Here is a 16,011-nt window from a genome sequence, read left to right on the forward strand (position 1 = left end):
TCTCTGTCTGTGTTTCCATATTAGGGAGTGAGCGGCCATATGTGACTGTCCTATCAGCGCAAGGAAATCGGCAGCATTTATTTTTTCACAGTCTTGTCCCAGACACAGAAGGGGCTTAGTCACGTGAACCAGGCTGTGTCTAGGGTCATTCCTCAGTAACTCACTAAGCCAAACTTGTTAAACTTTGACTGGAAAGTGATTTGTTGTGTGGTCCACTGGTTATTTCCCAGAACACAATGAAATATGTCATGTTTTAAAATGTTGGTAATGGCTTAAAATTGTCAGAATAGAATACAAATATAAGTCTTTGGGTGAAAGAAAAGACTTTTCTCGCTACTTGGTAACACGACCTGTTGCTGATGTATTGACTTGACCTACAAAAGCTTGGGCCCTGCAGACGTTTTTTCAGCCCCACCACTATTTAAGATGACGAGCAACCCACTTATTTACAACAAATAGAGATAAACATTTCTGTTAGTATTGAAAACAAACAAAGTAGTTTGCTAATACAATATTGAATATACGTGAAACAGAACATGCATAGGCAACCACACAGACTAATTGGCATCCACAAAGTTCTACAGTAGAGGCAGTTTAAATGTTTGTGTTTGTGTGTGTGCTTGTGTGTGTGTGTGTGTGTGTGTGTGTGTGTGTGTGAGAGAGAGAGAGAGAGAGAGAAAGAGTGATATGTGCATGCAGGTAAACATGTATCTAGCACACATTTTTGTTGTATTCATTTGACATACAAAAAGGTGAATTTAGGTACAAAAGGAATCAGAAAACCTGGAGGAGGTTATAGAATGGGGGTGGGGTCTAGGTGTGAAACACCAATTCATCCCGTTGTTGTTCTCAATCTTTAATGCCATCACACCCATCACACACCAATAGCATTCAAAGTGATGGATGCCCATAGAAACTAACTCCGATGACATTTTGCAGTCAGCATTCACACATATTGTATTTGTTATAGTGGTGGTGTAAATGTTTGTTTTGTACTAAATTAACCAGAATCCTAAAATATAAGAAAGTGAATATGACTATCAATCTGAGTGGTTTTCTTTTAGCACTTGATCATTTGTTTCCTTGTTTTCCTCATTTACAGTAATGAGAGGTTGTGATGAGCTACATGTACTCATGACAAAACCTGTTGTTCCAGAACCAAACTTCTGGGATGCTAATATGTGTGGGGGGTTTAAGCCTTTGTAATCCTATGAGAGAGAGAGAGAGAGAAAGAGAGAGAGACAGAGAGAAAGAGAGAGTGAGAGAGAGAGAGAAAGAGAGAGAGAGAAAGAGAGAGCGAGAGAGAGAAAGAGAGAGAGACAGAGAGAGAGAGAGAGAGAGAGAGAGAGAGTGAGAGAGAGAGAAAGAGTGAGAGAGAGAGAGAAAGAAAGAGAAAGAGAGAGAGAGAGAGAGAGAGAAAGAGAAAAAGAGAGAGAGACAGAGAGAAAGAGAGAGAGTGAGAGAGAGAGAGAAAGAGAGAGAGAGAGAGAGAGAGAGATTACAGTACATGTAGATGATCGTGAGTAGTATTATATCTGTGATGCCCGGACAAACTAAATGTCGATATCAGAAAAAAAAACCTGCCACTGGTGAACTCTGGGACAAATGGGAAAAGATCTATATCCAGCCCCAGGCTACTCCGGTTTAATACAACTCAACAGGCATATTTTAGGAAGTCATCAATGATCATCACTGAATTAGCTATAAATAGCTTGGATAGGTGTCTGTGTTCACTAGGTCAACTTTACTGAAAACAAAATTCTCACAGCATCAGGGAGGGAGAGAAGAATGTGCAACAACTTAGGGTCTATTTCTTTGGATGAGTGTTTTTCGTTTGGGACCCAAATGACGTTTTTATGTAGTCTTGACCAGAATATGCATTTACTGAATAGCATAGCATAACCTTTGGAGGCAACTTCACAAAGTAAATTATTCTTTAAGCCATTAATTAAGCTAAAAAAATCTATACATGTTTATACTATGAAGAGGGTCTGAATTATATTCATTGTTGGTTGGTTTTGTTCCCCAACAACCTCTCAGACATGCAAGTCATCATTGCTATTGCTTTTTGTCATCAGCTCACATAACTAGCTTCCTGTTAACAAACATATGCACCAGAGAGTGCACACACCAGAGACAGCGTGCGTGCGTGCGCATGAGTGAGAGAGAGAGGTTGGTTGAAAGAGAGAGAGAGAGAGAGAGAGAGAGAGAGCATTATGTAAGCTTGCGAGCTGCTTGCCCTTTTTGGTGCAGTACAGCCCAGCTGGCATGGTGAATCGATGCCCTTTTAATGAATCCCTCGCACAATATTCAATTTGGTATGAGTGGGGAGGTTGTTGTCCTCTTGTCTTTCAATGTGTTAGGTGATGCATTAATGTTGACAATTACTCATTTTTATCCAAAACAGTACTTTTTTATCCAAAGCTTACCTTTTATTGGTTTGCTTGGTGAAAATCAACCTCATGCCACTGTGGTGACACTGCCAAGAGAACAACACTTACATACATGACAAATACAAAGACTAAATTTAACCTCTCATTCCATTAACCGGTTCTTCTTATCTCAAAATCAAGAACTGATTGAGAACCAATGAACACTGAATACAGCATACTGACAACCAGAGGTTAAACTGCTATTTATTATATGTGTGTGTGTGTCTGTGTGTGTGTAAAGGGGGGGGGGTCAAAACAGAGAATGGGACAGGGGTGAAAGTGATTTCAAGATTTCCGAACTTGTCGTGTCACTAAGATTTTGTTCTTGTATTTAGTCCAATGTTGCAAACTAGACACTCAATGTTCAAAACAATGCAAAGCCAATGAAAATCTGATGAAGCTGATGAGATGATAAACATATGTTGATTGATTCTGTGTCAGTGGGAACCCTGTACACCTTGTTCTGATGTGTTTATCTGATGGGACATACAACACAAGCACTCATCCTTGTCAAGCACTTTTTTATACAGTATACCGTCAAGTCAAAACCACCCCTAACATTTCGATTGCGAGCTTAACAATCTTTGCTTAAACTTATAGGGTCAGGGTGTGAGAGAGTCTTTTTTTTACCCCAGCTGGATCTCTTGTCGAGCAAACACCCATGGGTTTTGAAAACTCTGCGATTGCAACAGTCTCTATTTCTCAATGAGGATCCTTGTTGTCCTCTGTTAAGGCCCTCTCTTTGAACAACGATGGGTGTGTGTTGTTGCGCACTTAAAGGGTCTGCGCTCACACATCAGTGCTGAGGCCCCCATCCTTCCTTCATGTGGCGAGGTGAAAGGTGGTGTTTGAGGGGTGGAGGATTGCGTCACTGGCGGCTCCATAATGGGGCTACTGTGTGCTCCCCGGTGTTCAGCTGCTCATAGGGTGTGCCTCAATCCCCAGTTACACAGGGGCCCACTGTTTCCAGTGCACACGGCCAGTTCTCTTTTACTCACTCAAATACACATGTGTTACTGTTTAGACAGCCACACCAGTCCACTTGCAACCGTCAACACAGCAGCCCCAGTGTAAAAGCTATTACAGCTAACTAACACAGACAGGAAAGTGCAATGGTGGTGAATCGTGCAGAACTGTCAGGAGAACCTCAGCAACTGCCCGTATTCTCTAGTGGTCTCCATCTTAAATTTTCTTACAAAGACTTGATCTTATCCCAGGTAAGATATGTGTTTACTCAGCAGTCAGGTACACTCTGTAGCCTAGCTGGGTTGAGTGACAATGCAAATCCCCAAAAGTAAACTAACTCCTGTCCCAGTAAAGTTCCATTTCAGACTGTGGTGTTTCCTTGAGTCCCTTTCACAAACCGATCTAACCTGATGCTATCTGAAGTTCTGGAGTAGGCTACTTGTATTGCAGACAGTTCGCTGCAGTTGCTGCGTCGCTGGGGACACTTTCACCTCCCCTCCCTCTCTGATTCCGGGCACACTTTGTCCCCTATGATCTCTTTTGAAAACAGATGTGAGGGTTGGACAGCCTGGAGTTACGTTCACCTCTGCCAGCCCCTGTTCCCATCACAGCACGCTTCTCACAAAGGAGGCGTGCCCCTGGCTGCTAAAAGCGGCGGTTCAGACGCAAGTTTGACTCACACTCAACCAGACCAGTCAGACCATTTGCGCACGTCCTATGATAGGAGCCCACCCTATTTCATTGAGCACTTCGCATAGCTCTCTTGATGAACGCAAGATTTGGAAGACCAATGCGCCGTGTGTGGAATCGGTAGAGTTTATAGAGCTGGGAATAATCGAGGCGATTAGAGTGTTCTCTGTTGGGACTTTAACGCTTGATTTGCAAAAGAGAAAGGGGTTCGGTTAACCAAACGGGAGTGAATTGGAACAGCTGAAACTCCATCGATCTCACATTGAGGCGAACACAGCCAGATAGTCAACCCAGCAGGGTGGACACACATTGGCTTTCGTTTGATTGCAAGGTAAGATCATTTCGAAATATTTGTACATTCTACAATAACATATGGGTATTACGATATGTTAGGCTTCTTTTAAATCTTTAAATTAGCCTAGATTAGAACATCCAAAACTATCATAACTTTGAACGGTCTTCACCGAAATCGCAGCCTGCTTGAATCCGCTATGCACTGTCTAAAACATGAAATTTCATTTTCTCCTTCCTCACTGGATCATAATGATGAGTAGGAAGCAGCAGTAGGCTAGTAGGAATCTACGTTTTAGATAGGCTAACTAAGAGCACTTACATTTTTCCAATGAACGTCCCACATCACTTAAAATTTGGGTAAGCTAGCCTGTGCCTTGAGCGTCACTTCAACAACTCATGCCGACTGGAGCAGATGCTGTGACTTCTCAGTAGAGAAAATTTCATTTTTTTTCATTGCTCAGTGAATCATGTCACAGGATAAAATTTGGCCTAGCTATCATTCATTCATTATGGTTATCAGTCTGTCAGGTCTTGTGCAGCCACCTAACTTGCCACTGCTGTAAACATCCTCATAGGTGTGTAAATGTTGTGCAAGAATCCAGTTTAACAGCATGCCAAATAAAATCCACTCCCACAGGTTTTCACCTACAGCTGTAGAGGGCAGTTGTGGTTGTGAATTGTGTCATTGAAAGAAGTCATTCAGGTGTGTGTGTGTGTAACCAATAGATTGAAAGAAGAGAGAGAGAGAGATGTGTGTGTGGGTGACAGACAGACACTGGATTAAGGAATAGATGGGTCTGGTCAATTGGCTTGAACCAGTGTTATTATGTAGCACAAGAGCACATGCATCATAAACAAAAGCCATTGTGCTCTGCATCTGAAAACTTTGGGGTCGTGGAATGTGTCTGTGTGTGTGTGTGTGTGTGTGTGTGTGTGTGTGTGTGTGTGTGTGTGTGTGTTGACTAGGCGGAAGGTTGAGGAATGTTTTTGAGCAGGAGGTGGTGGGCCGCAGCGATCCAAAGCTGTTTCCTGCGAATAGAACTCCCTGAACAATGGCAGCTGCTGCAGGGTGCTGGTGTCTCCCGTTTGTGGGCAAACTTCTGAAGCTGCGCAGGGGAGGGGGATGTTGAAATAATGGGCCAAGAAAGGAGAAAAGAGGAAAAAATAAAATGCAATACAATGGCCACCACTGCTGGGCCCACACAATGCGGGAGAATTTGCTCGGGAAGCTCGAAAGACAAAAGAGAGTGCAGCTGTGCTAGTTGCATAACGCCTTTTTTGGACGCATAGCCCACTTTTACTTCAAGATGTCTCACATGGACCTACAAACTGACCCTGTCCTGAATCCACTGGGTGTTAAAACCGCTGCATCAGTTTCATTAATGAGGGCGTAGGGTTGTTGCATAAAGACTCTGCTGGTCTACATGTGCCCTTAAGGCGTTATGGTTACACGGGCACACGTCATGCTGTGTTCCAGACTAATTTGTATTCTGTCACCAAGAACCAACACATTATGTTTAATGTACCTTCCACTCATTTGCATTTTCCCCTCTGTCAGTGGTTGACCATTGGTATCAAATACTTTTTTTTTTATAGTCTTCCCAATGTGGGATTGCAGACAGTTCCCTCTTGGGGTTGGAAAGTTCCACACGACTTGATTCCTCATGTCACATTGGTTCTAGTCATCTCATGGGTTCCTGTTTTTTTTTTTTCCTGTACAGCCAATACAGTTCAGCTCACTTTACAGTCAGTCACTGGAGGTTACTGTCAGTGAGACCAAAGCACAGGTCTGTCTTGTTAATATTTGATGCACTGTGTGTCACACTGTGCGCAGTGGCAGGCCCTGTGAATGAGTCATGTCTGGATCTCTGCGTCATGAGTGAAACTGATCCTGTCGTGATGGTCCGATTTTCCGTGTCGTCTGGCAGGCCACCTGTGTCCTCCAACAGTGTTTACTGGAATTCATTGGCTCCTTTCTGCTTCTGAATGTTTTTTTTCTGTGTCCTGTGTCTTCTCCAGATTTCAGTGGAGGGAGGTATTGCTGTACTTTAGGAGACAAGAGTGAAAAGGTGGCCCAGGAGTAGGAGAGGGGCAGAAGAGCTCGGCCAACCAAAGAAGTGACCAGCACCGCGACCGAGTTTGGGTCTCTGCCAGTCGAGCCGCCATGTCGTTGACCTCGTTCCACATCATGCAGACGCTGAAGAACTCGCCGGCGGCCATCCGACGCAAGTTCCGGCGCGACCGCATCGAGAGCCTCTCGCATGGTGACCCCATCTTCAAGGCTCACTACCTGGGCACCAAGAAGATCTTCTCGCTGGACCTGGAGCAGGCCGAGGACGCCATCGAGCGCCTTCTGGGCGATGCGCCGGCCCCGGGCAAGCTGGGCAAGGACCACGCCCTGGTGGTGCGCCCGCGCTACGTGGAGGTGAAGGAGCTCAGCACGGGCCGGCAGCTGACCAAGACCTACCTGCAGGACATCGCCTACTGTGCCTCGCACACCACCCGGCCCAACGTCTTCCTCTACATCTGCCGGCAGCCCGGTCAGCAGCTGCAGTGCCGCGTCTTCTGGTGTAGCCGGGCCGAGAGGGCCAAGGACATGACGGCCTGCCTGGCGCGCTCCTTCCAGAGGGCCCTCAACGACTGGCAGGACGGGGGTAGTGCCACGCTTCCACAGCCCGAGGCGCGGGCAAAAGAGGACGAGGTGCCGTCGTCACCCAATTCAACCAAAGGCTCGACTCTACCAGCCAGTCTTGGGAAAGGTGAGGGGAATATCCATCCACTGTTAACGATGTTGGTCTGCCTATACATTTGCATGTGGCACATCCGCTTAAAGTAGCATGAATGAAACACAAAGCCAAATCACTACTTCTTAGTTCTGACCTTGATAAGGGTCGGATCAGTTACAGACTGAGCTTCTTTTGAGACACTGTACTGTTGGTATTAGATTAGATCAGTGTGTGTGTGTGTGTGTGTGTGTGTGTGTGTGTGTGCGTGTGCGCGGGTTTAGGACTTTTGCTGTGTACCTACTTCCCCTACCACCTTTCAGCATTCCAACATTCTCATTTCCTCTCTCTCTCTCTCTGTGTTGTGTAACAGTTCGCTGGAAGAGGAGAGGATCAGTGTCGCGCAGCCCCCTCAGAGCTATCACCCGGAGAGGCTCCGCTAGCGACAGCTGGCACTGAGACGTCCAGAAGGCCCAGGGGCAAACTTCCATGACAGACTGCCGACTGGTTCATTTTTCGTCCCCCTCTTTTGTAGGTGGCAGTGTTTTAGGGGGAGGTTGGGGGAGGTGGGGGGGATTGGAATGAAGGGTGGAAGGCCACACAGCTGGACCTGTAAGGACTTTCACTTCCTCCCCTTACATGGTCTTCAAAAGACTGGCTATCGGTATTTCCGGGTACACGATGTTTCATCTGCGTTGACAGTTGAGGGAAGCATAAAGGCCCTCGTGGCGTCAGTCAGGGAGCTTTGGTTTTGTTCCCTTTCAACAGCGAACGGAGGCCCGAATCAGTCGGTTTCCGTGGCAACTGTAGAGGACTTTTATCATTTATTTTCAGGAGTGATGTCAGATTCATCTCAAGGACTGTTCAGGCATCCGCACACAACTGAACTGAACTGGACTAAGGATAACGCTTGATGTCACCATCTCCTCAGACTACTCTACTGAACTGACAAATCTACGCACAGAGTATTCCCATTAACAATACTGCTGTTGATGTTAACGCTATTTATTTATATAAATCGTTTTTTTTTATTTAAAAATTGTGCACCTAGGATTATTGGCTTTCTCTTCAATTTGATGGGGATCGAGTTGACTGGAGGGTGAGGGTTTGCGTTTGGGTTTGGGTTTTCAGAGATTTGGGTAAGAACAGGGAAGTGCTGCAGACGCTGAGGTCAAATTTTAAGTTAAGCTTTCAACCACAGTTTGTGAAGGCTGCAATGTGTTGTTTTCCTTGTAGCAGTTTGGCAGTTGGGACATGAGGTCACCATAGAACAATCATTGGGCACTTTTCCAACACTTGGTGAATGTCTCACGTATACAAAATGTGGACGCACAAACAAACATGCATGCATTAATCCGTATCATACACTCTAACAAATCTGCAGATTATGATAATGGCCATTGTCTTACTTCAGCATGTTGCCTTCATATGAAACAGATTGTAATATTTTGGTGTATGCTTTGTATTATACATCTGTTTGTATTTTAGTCGTTTCCTTGCCATGAAGAGGATTTAGTCTAGCCTAGAACACAGTGTCTGAGCAAATATCAGAAGTGGCCCGTCCTGTCTCTCTCTCTCTCCCATACCCCGTTGGAACCCAACACCTCCGCGTTGACCAGTTTTAAGTTATTTGCATTTGGGGTGGGAGGCGTTAGGCAGGCAGGCAGGATGCCAGATCATGATATTCCCACTGGGCTGGGAGCAATTTATTCCTGTGCGTGTGTGTCTGTGCTCTCCTGGGGAACGCGGTGTACTCACTGCAGCCTGGTAGGGGGTACCGTACACTCACTGTGCACCTGCATTTTAATGCACCTACTCTAGTTCAACTGACACACCCCCCCCCCCACCCCCTTCCCATCATGCATCATGATTCTGCACGGCGTCCCTGGAACATCAGTACTTCCAAATTGTTACCGACTCTCACACATGCTGTGTGGGCTGCTACCGTACCCTGGTGCCAGCGACACCTGGTAATGAAGGGGAAGCATGACGCAGTCGCGCGGAGACGGGAACAGTGGCGGGAGCCTCGCACGCTAGCTGCTGCCTAAGTGGCGTTTTGGATTCTCGCCCCCGGGCACTAGCACGGACTCAGATTGTTGGGAGGAGAACGGGCAATGCGCCCAGCTGTTCCAGTCGAGATTTATGTCTGTGATCCATAAAAGTACCCCCCCCCCCCCACCTTCGCAGTTACTCAAGCAACGTGGCATGTTGTTACATAAGCTGACAGAGAAGATGATTGCATGGCTTAAGCTACCTAAAGGTGCCTCATTTTTGTTCATTTTTTGTGTTATTTTATTTTTGGCCTTTGACTGACATGTGGAGTCAATAAAGTTTCATTTAACTAACGTTACAAAGGCATGGTGCCTATTCAAAGAGAAAAGGAAGTGCCTGCTTTTCATTTTTTTTAAATTGTCTCCATTTCCATGGTCTGTATGTTGTTTTATACTGTGTTTGTGTACAAATTTAAATATATATATGTATTTTATGGATTAAAGCTTTTATAATTAAACATTCCTTTGTGGTATGTTATTCTGTTCAGTTCATTTCAGTTTATTGAAGTTGCATCTTATATTTACATACAATGCAAGAGCAAAAATCTTAGGTCTCCCCCCTCCTGACCAGCAGCAGCCTAAAGTGCATACATTCACATGTTAAAAAAAAACACACACTTAACACAAAGGTTAAAAATATGACAGAAATAAATCACAGTTTTATTGAACTATTTAGAAGAGCATATAATTCAAACTTAAGTAAAGGTATTATATCAGCCACAACTGCTTATCACAGAACAACACCCACTCCACAGCATATATTAAAGCAAAATGGGAAAGGGAAACGGAGTGAAATATCAGATGAAGAGTGGAAAAGAATATGGCAATATCAATGGAAATGCTCCAGTTCAATGACCTGGTGGGAATTTAACTGGAAGAACTTTATTAGATATTTTATTACCCCATCCCAGAAATCTAAATTCAGTGACACCACCCCTACCTGCTGGAGACAATGTGGTCAACAAAGTGCAAATCACCACCATGTTTTTTGGGATTGCCCAAAAATTCAAGGTTTTTGGTCAGAAATACATAATTCAATACAGGACATTTATATCTGGGATGTGTTCCTCAAGACTGGCTGAAAGTGGACAAATACTTAATGAACATTCTGTTGGTGGCCAGCAAAAAAGCTATCACAAGAAAATGGCTACAACCAGAAAGCCCAACACTGGGTACATGGAGAGACATTGTGGTGGAAATATACAAGATGGAACAAATAACAGCCTATGTTAACCAAAAAATGGAACTCTTCTTAGAGCGATGGTTGAAATGGTATTTCTTTGCTCCAGCCAAGTGGCCTAACAGCCCGACCTTATTAATATGACTTTATAATGTAAATGTATCCTATTGTATGAATATGTATGTGACAAACTCCCTGTATGTACATAGTTCTGTTCTTAATGTGTGTTGTTCCCCACTTCCCCTTTCTCTGAAAAACAATAAAATATAAATAAAAAAAATAAAAAAATACAAAAAAAAAAACACACACACACACTCACTCCAGCAGCAACCAATATTCCAATAAACATGGGCTTGTATATATGCAACATAAGCTATGTGGCCACTGGATGTTCCTTCTATGCCACAAAGAGAAAACACAATATGGTAAAAATGTCTAGGAATGTATTGCAAACCCCTCTGCGTCAGAGGTTGAATACTGAACCTAAAGTAGAGGGAAAACAAAATTCCAATCACCGACTTGACGACAGAGAGAGAACCCCCACTGGGTCGCGGCTAACCCTGGACTTACGGGACCCTTTTCTCCCACAGGTCTTTGAGTGTGGTTAGGGTTTGGAGCACAGGGTGCACTGCTACATTCCGACAGGGTTGCCCTCTGTGCTCAGGCTTCAGATCTGGCCCTTTCTCATCGAGTTAGCGTCTAGTGATTTGATGAGTTATATAATTCCACTGTAAGTCATGTGTGCACACACATGGGTATGTCTACATGTGTGGCCCTAGCTCGTCATATAAAGAGAGATATCCATCACCAAAACGAATCACTGATGGGGATCAAGGTTCATGGGCAAGCTGGGTCCTGTACAGTGCCTTGAGGCATATTCTTATTATGGGACTATTTTAATACAACTGAATTGAACTGTATGAAACATTAATGACAACTTGCTGTTCAGTTTTTACACTCCTGTATGGAATGAAAGCTTTATTGCACTGAGACAAAATACTTTTAAATGATGAATACACACAAGTATATAGTAATAATTAGCACCATTTCACCAACACTATCCAACATTTAGAGAGTACAGTACAGAATTGTTTCCTACATTTTCCAGGAAATCATACATATGTAAAGCACACCGACATGCTCAGTCAGGGTGCTGTGTAGTGCCACCCTACAAGACATATTTATGTTTGTAAGAGGCGAAAGAAAGGCAGGGAAGCCTCAGGGTGTCACCGTTACATCTCCTCAGCAGAGTCCTCTGGTGCATGAGGGCTGCGCTTGACATTTCCCCGAAGTTGGAGCACGTCAGACAGGCTGTTTACGTGAAGATGTCTCAGCCACTTCATTTCCTGCACAACTGCAAGGACAAGAGAGACAAATGGGCCTTTGAAGCGCAGTGTATGAAATCTTCAGTCTATCAGAGATTAGGTTTCCTGTCTTTCACTTTTGGCCTACTAAACCCTATCAAACCCTTCTGTGAGTTATTTCTTTCCCAGAATTAATAGTGTTAATACCAAGAGGAAACGGCTGAAGTAGCTCGGGAATCCTCCCTCCTCTACAGGGACAAATATTATCTTCCAGAGAACTGGTCTGATTGTTTTGAGAGAGAAGAGCCCCCAACGCACCCATGTCATAGTACACTTCCTCCTGGTTGCCCTGAACCACCAGGCTTTCCAGAAAGCTGATCAGGGCCCCAGTTACGAAGAGGCGGTCAGGAAGGGGGAGGGTTTGGAGGTAGCGTGTGTCCAGGGAGAAAGGGTTGTCGGGCGGCGGCATGGTGCACAGGCCCACCAGCTCACTCACCACGTCCCAAACATGGATATCTGAGAAGACAAAACATGTCCGTGGCAGAGATTTCCCAATCTGTTTTGCTCTCTCTTGTTCATGATCTCATAGGATTCTCGACATTGCGACCACCTTCCAGTTTGGGACAAGTAGGTGAAAACAAACGCATGGACAAATGACGTGAATTGAAAACACAAAATATTTAGCCATTTAGTCGGGTCATTTTTCTATGAGCCAGCTCGTAGTTTGTAGGGGTACTCACTGAATCGAGCTGTTGTCAACTTCAGATTGTAATGCTTTTGCCGTTCTATCTAGATCAGAATAGTTCTATACATTTTTAATAAACAAATACAACCATGTGATTTTGTTTTCACTAAGTGCAGCCCATAGACTGCGCTTTATGTCAAGAGGAAATGACGTGGCCGCAATGTCAAGAATTTTGAACAGCATTACCTAAAGCCTCACACTACAACATGTACATGCCTTTTGTAAGTGAGTTTGTTTGTCATTGTGTATGAAGAAGTTATCTACACTCAAAGCCTGTGTCAGATGATACTATCACCATAAAAGGGGTGTGTGGAGCATAGTCAAAACATCTTAACTTGCTGCCTGACTAGTGGCAGCAAACGGTGGCCTCATAAGAAGCAGATGTGGGAGCGATCGATCAAACCTTGTGATGACCAGTCTGTGACTGATTTCAGTTTCATGGGTGTGTCTTTGACCAGCGAGTCGGTTCCCCCGATGTTGACCAGCCGTTCGTGATTAGACCGGATCCAGGCGTATGGACGGCCGTATTTGGCGTAACCGGCCAACAGAAACAGAGTGCAGTTCATTTCCTGCGATAAGTAAGCAGCCAAAGAAACATTTGATGTTTTTTTTTCCCCAAAAGAAAGTCTATTTTCATATACTTCTCTGATGTCCCTCATGGATGTGTACCAATAAAAACACCCCATATTAGTTTTCCTTTCTTGTCCAGGGCCATTTAAGGTCAGTGCCTAAGAACGGTTATCGAGCCACAAATCAGGAGAAGCAGTGAAGCATTGACTGGGTGCTGAGATATACTCACAGGCACAGCGATCTCTCTCTCACTGGGCGAGGCAGGAAGGAGATGGGACTCGCTGCTCCTATGAAATACCCCCGAAAAAGGTCATTTGGAGCAGGGTCAGAACATTGGTGCTCACTGCCTGACTGGTCCTCCATATGATCCTGATCCAAATGCATGGTGCCCAACACTGCCTACCAATGGTGTGATTTGTAACTGAAGCTTCGACACACAGGTTTGTTTGTATGACACAACTCCGTAGAAAGAATAGAGTGACTGAAGGCATGAGGTGGATATATGTCAGGGTGACAAATAGTCAGACGTAGACATGTTCATAAAGAGTGTCAATGGGTATAAACCACCTATCAAAAGTTTTGGAAAATGTACCGCATTGATCCTGGGTTTCGGCAGCTCTTTATTCTTAGGGGCAGCCGTGGCCTACTGGTTAGCATTTCGGACCTGTAACCGGAGGGTTGCCGGTTCGAACCCCGACCAGTAGGCACGGCTGAAGTGCCCTTGAGCAAGGCACCTAACCCCTCACTGCTCCCCGAGCGCTGCTGTTGATGCAGGCAGCTCACTGCGCCGGGATTAGTATGTGCTTCACCTCACTGTGTGTACACTGTGTGCTGTGTGTTTCACTAATTCACGGATTGGGATAAATGCAGAAACCGAATTTCCCTCACGGGATCAAAAGTGTATATATACGTATACTGATGTTTACATTTGGACTTCTCTTGGAAGAAGAATCAGAATGCTTTGCAATGCCTATAGTCAATCCTCAGGTCAGTCACATATATTTTCTTTTTTTATCTCATGTAGTCTTCTCATCTTACTGACTCAAATCTTGTTTGATGGCAATTGACAAGCCTAACTGTTTGGTTAATGATTCTGGGTGTGAGATAATTGACTTGGATTATGTTTAATACTACTGAAATCTGTCACACGTTATAGAGTTTAAAAACACAGTTAAAAAATATCACTATTTGCTTTGTAACAACATGAATGCTTGTATAGACTATAGACAATTTCAACCAGGTGTCCCCATGCTTTTCACACACATGTAGCTTATACATTATATTTTCAACATTGAGCATGATGTGAACGTGCAAGCCATGTGTGTGCACTGTGCATTATGTGTTAGTGAGCAGCCCTCTCCACCTGCTAGCCTGCTGTAGCTCCTCCTGCAGCTGTGCCTGTGGCTGGTGCTGCTGCTGGTGCTGATGGAGCTGATGGAGCTGGTGGTGGGGTCTGGCGGCCAGGGGAGGCTTCTCTCCAGGCAGGGGCGAGCTGTCGTAGCCGCTGCCAAAGCTGTAGCTGCTGGAGCTGCAGCTGCTGAGGGAGGAGGAGGCCGCCGACACCAGGAAGCCAGGAGACTGCCAGCCCTGTCAAAGAGCAATGCATCAAATACAATCAGCATGCTTTGTGCGGGAAAGATTAAAGACAACGGCAGGTCTGAGCTGGATAAAGGGGCTGGTTTTGATTCAAATCCTTGGGCTTGGATTTTTGCGATAGGCCCCAGGCCTAGTTGTGCATCAAGCCTGTACATCAACTCCCAGAACATATGACAGACACACACACACACACACACACACACACACACACACACACTGCAACCCCAAAATGTTTGAAGCATTTTGTATTCTGTAAGAAGCATGAGCAGGTTTACTAGTTCACCAAAAATGTAAGAGTGTTCTAGCAACTCCTCACCTGATCCTCATTAACTATTGTCAGCAGCAGCTCCTCTCTCCCTCTCAGCCAAGGCTGGAAATACCGAAAGCCCTGGTGGAGAAAAAGTGAGACTATGGAAAATATAACAAGCCCATGTTTTCCATATCAGTTTACACTCTTTTAATCACTAATGAATTCAACTTTCCATTGAAATCTTAGACCAACCTGTAAAGATCCCAGAATTGCGAGGTCAGATTGAAAGTGCTGTAATCTCTTCCTCTGTTCGTTGTCTAGTTTCTGCGGAAAAAAGAGAAACGCTATTTAAACCAGGAGCTATTCACTTTGGTCTAGACGCAAAAATTTAATATTACTGCCCATTCTTCTACAGAGACATATAGCACAGCACACGCCCTTGACTCCTTGTATCCTAGCAACGCCTGTAACACTGATGCTTGCAAACGATGTAGCCTAGGTTATTGGAGTAGCCTACAGAGAAACAGATAAATATTTGTTTGTTTGACCTATAAAGGTTTAATATAATGCATCACATTTGCACGCATTTGTAATGATGAATAAATGATCAGCGAATATTGCAATCCACAATTTGCAATACGGTATTTGCAATTTCATGTGCGCGTAATTTTGTCATAATAAATGCTTAATCACAGTCACGCACAATATTTGCCTACTTACACAAGAGCTGCTCATTGTGGTCCCTTCGTGGTTAGATTATTTAGTAACAAACCCTCTTCTTCCTTTATTTTGAATCATCATTACTCCCTCGCAGACACACCTCATGTCAAAAGGGGATGCGACTGGGACCGCATCGCACGGCTCGAGGGGATATCCACATCTATTTGGTCTATGCGTCTGGTGGTTGCGCGGCTTTTTTCCACATCTCCTTTAACATACACTCATTTTCTGAAATATCCTCATGAGTTTGTGACTGTTCATGATTCACGCCTTAACGAGCCGCTGTTCATCCTTCAACAGCTCTACCACGCAAGGGGTTATCTGAGTGTTGCATATTATGAGAAAAACGTAGGCTGCAAGGGGATAGTAGAGCTGTTTTTGTATCACCTGTAGCCTACCTCTCTGTTTCATTAAACAATGTCCTCTAAATGAACATTTTAAAACACTAATATAGGCTATTCTTAGATTAGACTAGGTATAACATTTTTTG

General features: G+C 44.5%; 2 protein-coding genes across 2 annotated transcripts; one reads left to right on the top strand and one right to left on the bottom strand.

Moving 5' to 3' along the window:
• Positions 1 to 4,094: 4,094 nt before the first annotated feature.
• LOC143127577 (uncharacterized) lies at positions 4,095 to 9,608 on the top strand. Its single transcript, XM_076289151.1, has 3 exons — positions 4,095 to 4,419; positions 6,402 to 7,141; positions 7,479 to 9,608. Exons 2-3 carry the CDS (start codon positions 6,547 to 6,549, stop codon positions 7,562 to 7,564), a joined length of 681 nt encoding a protein of 226 aa, XP_076145266.1. The 5' UTR covers positions 4,095 to 4,419; positions 6,402 to 6,546; the 3' UTR covers positions 7,565 to 9,608.
• Positions 9,609 to 11,408: 1,800 nt separating this feature from the next.
• LOC143128067 (uncharacterized) lies at positions 11,409 to 15,696 on the bottom strand. Its single transcript, XM_076289747.1, has 7 exons — positions 15,522 to 15,696; positions 15,054 to 15,125; positions 14,868 to 14,939; positions 14,319 to 14,542; positions 13,185 to 13,242; positions 11,959 to 12,954; positions 11,409 to 11,690 (listed from the first exon to the last, which is right to left on the bottom strand). The coding sequence occupies exons 1-6, from the start codon at positions 15,534 to 15,536 to the stop codon at positions 12,754 to 12,756; spliced, it is 642 nt and encodes a 213-aa protein (XP_076145862.1). The 5' UTR covers positions 15,537 to 15,696; the 3' UTR covers positions 11,409 to 11,690; positions 11,959 to 12,753.
• Positions 15,697 to 16,011: the final 315 nt, after the last annotated feature.

Source organism: Alosa pseudoharengus, unplaced genomic scaffold, assembly GCF_046254945.1.
Source record: "Alosa pseudoharengus isolate Yale_2024_CS ecotype anadromous, Long Island Sound unplaced genomic scaffold, YU_APseudo_1.1 YU_APseudo_1.1_scf_17, whole genome shotgun sequence".
Taxonomy (NCBI): Eukaryota; Metazoa; Chordata; class Actinopteri; order Clupeiformes; family Clupeidae; genus Alosa; species Alosa pseudoharengus.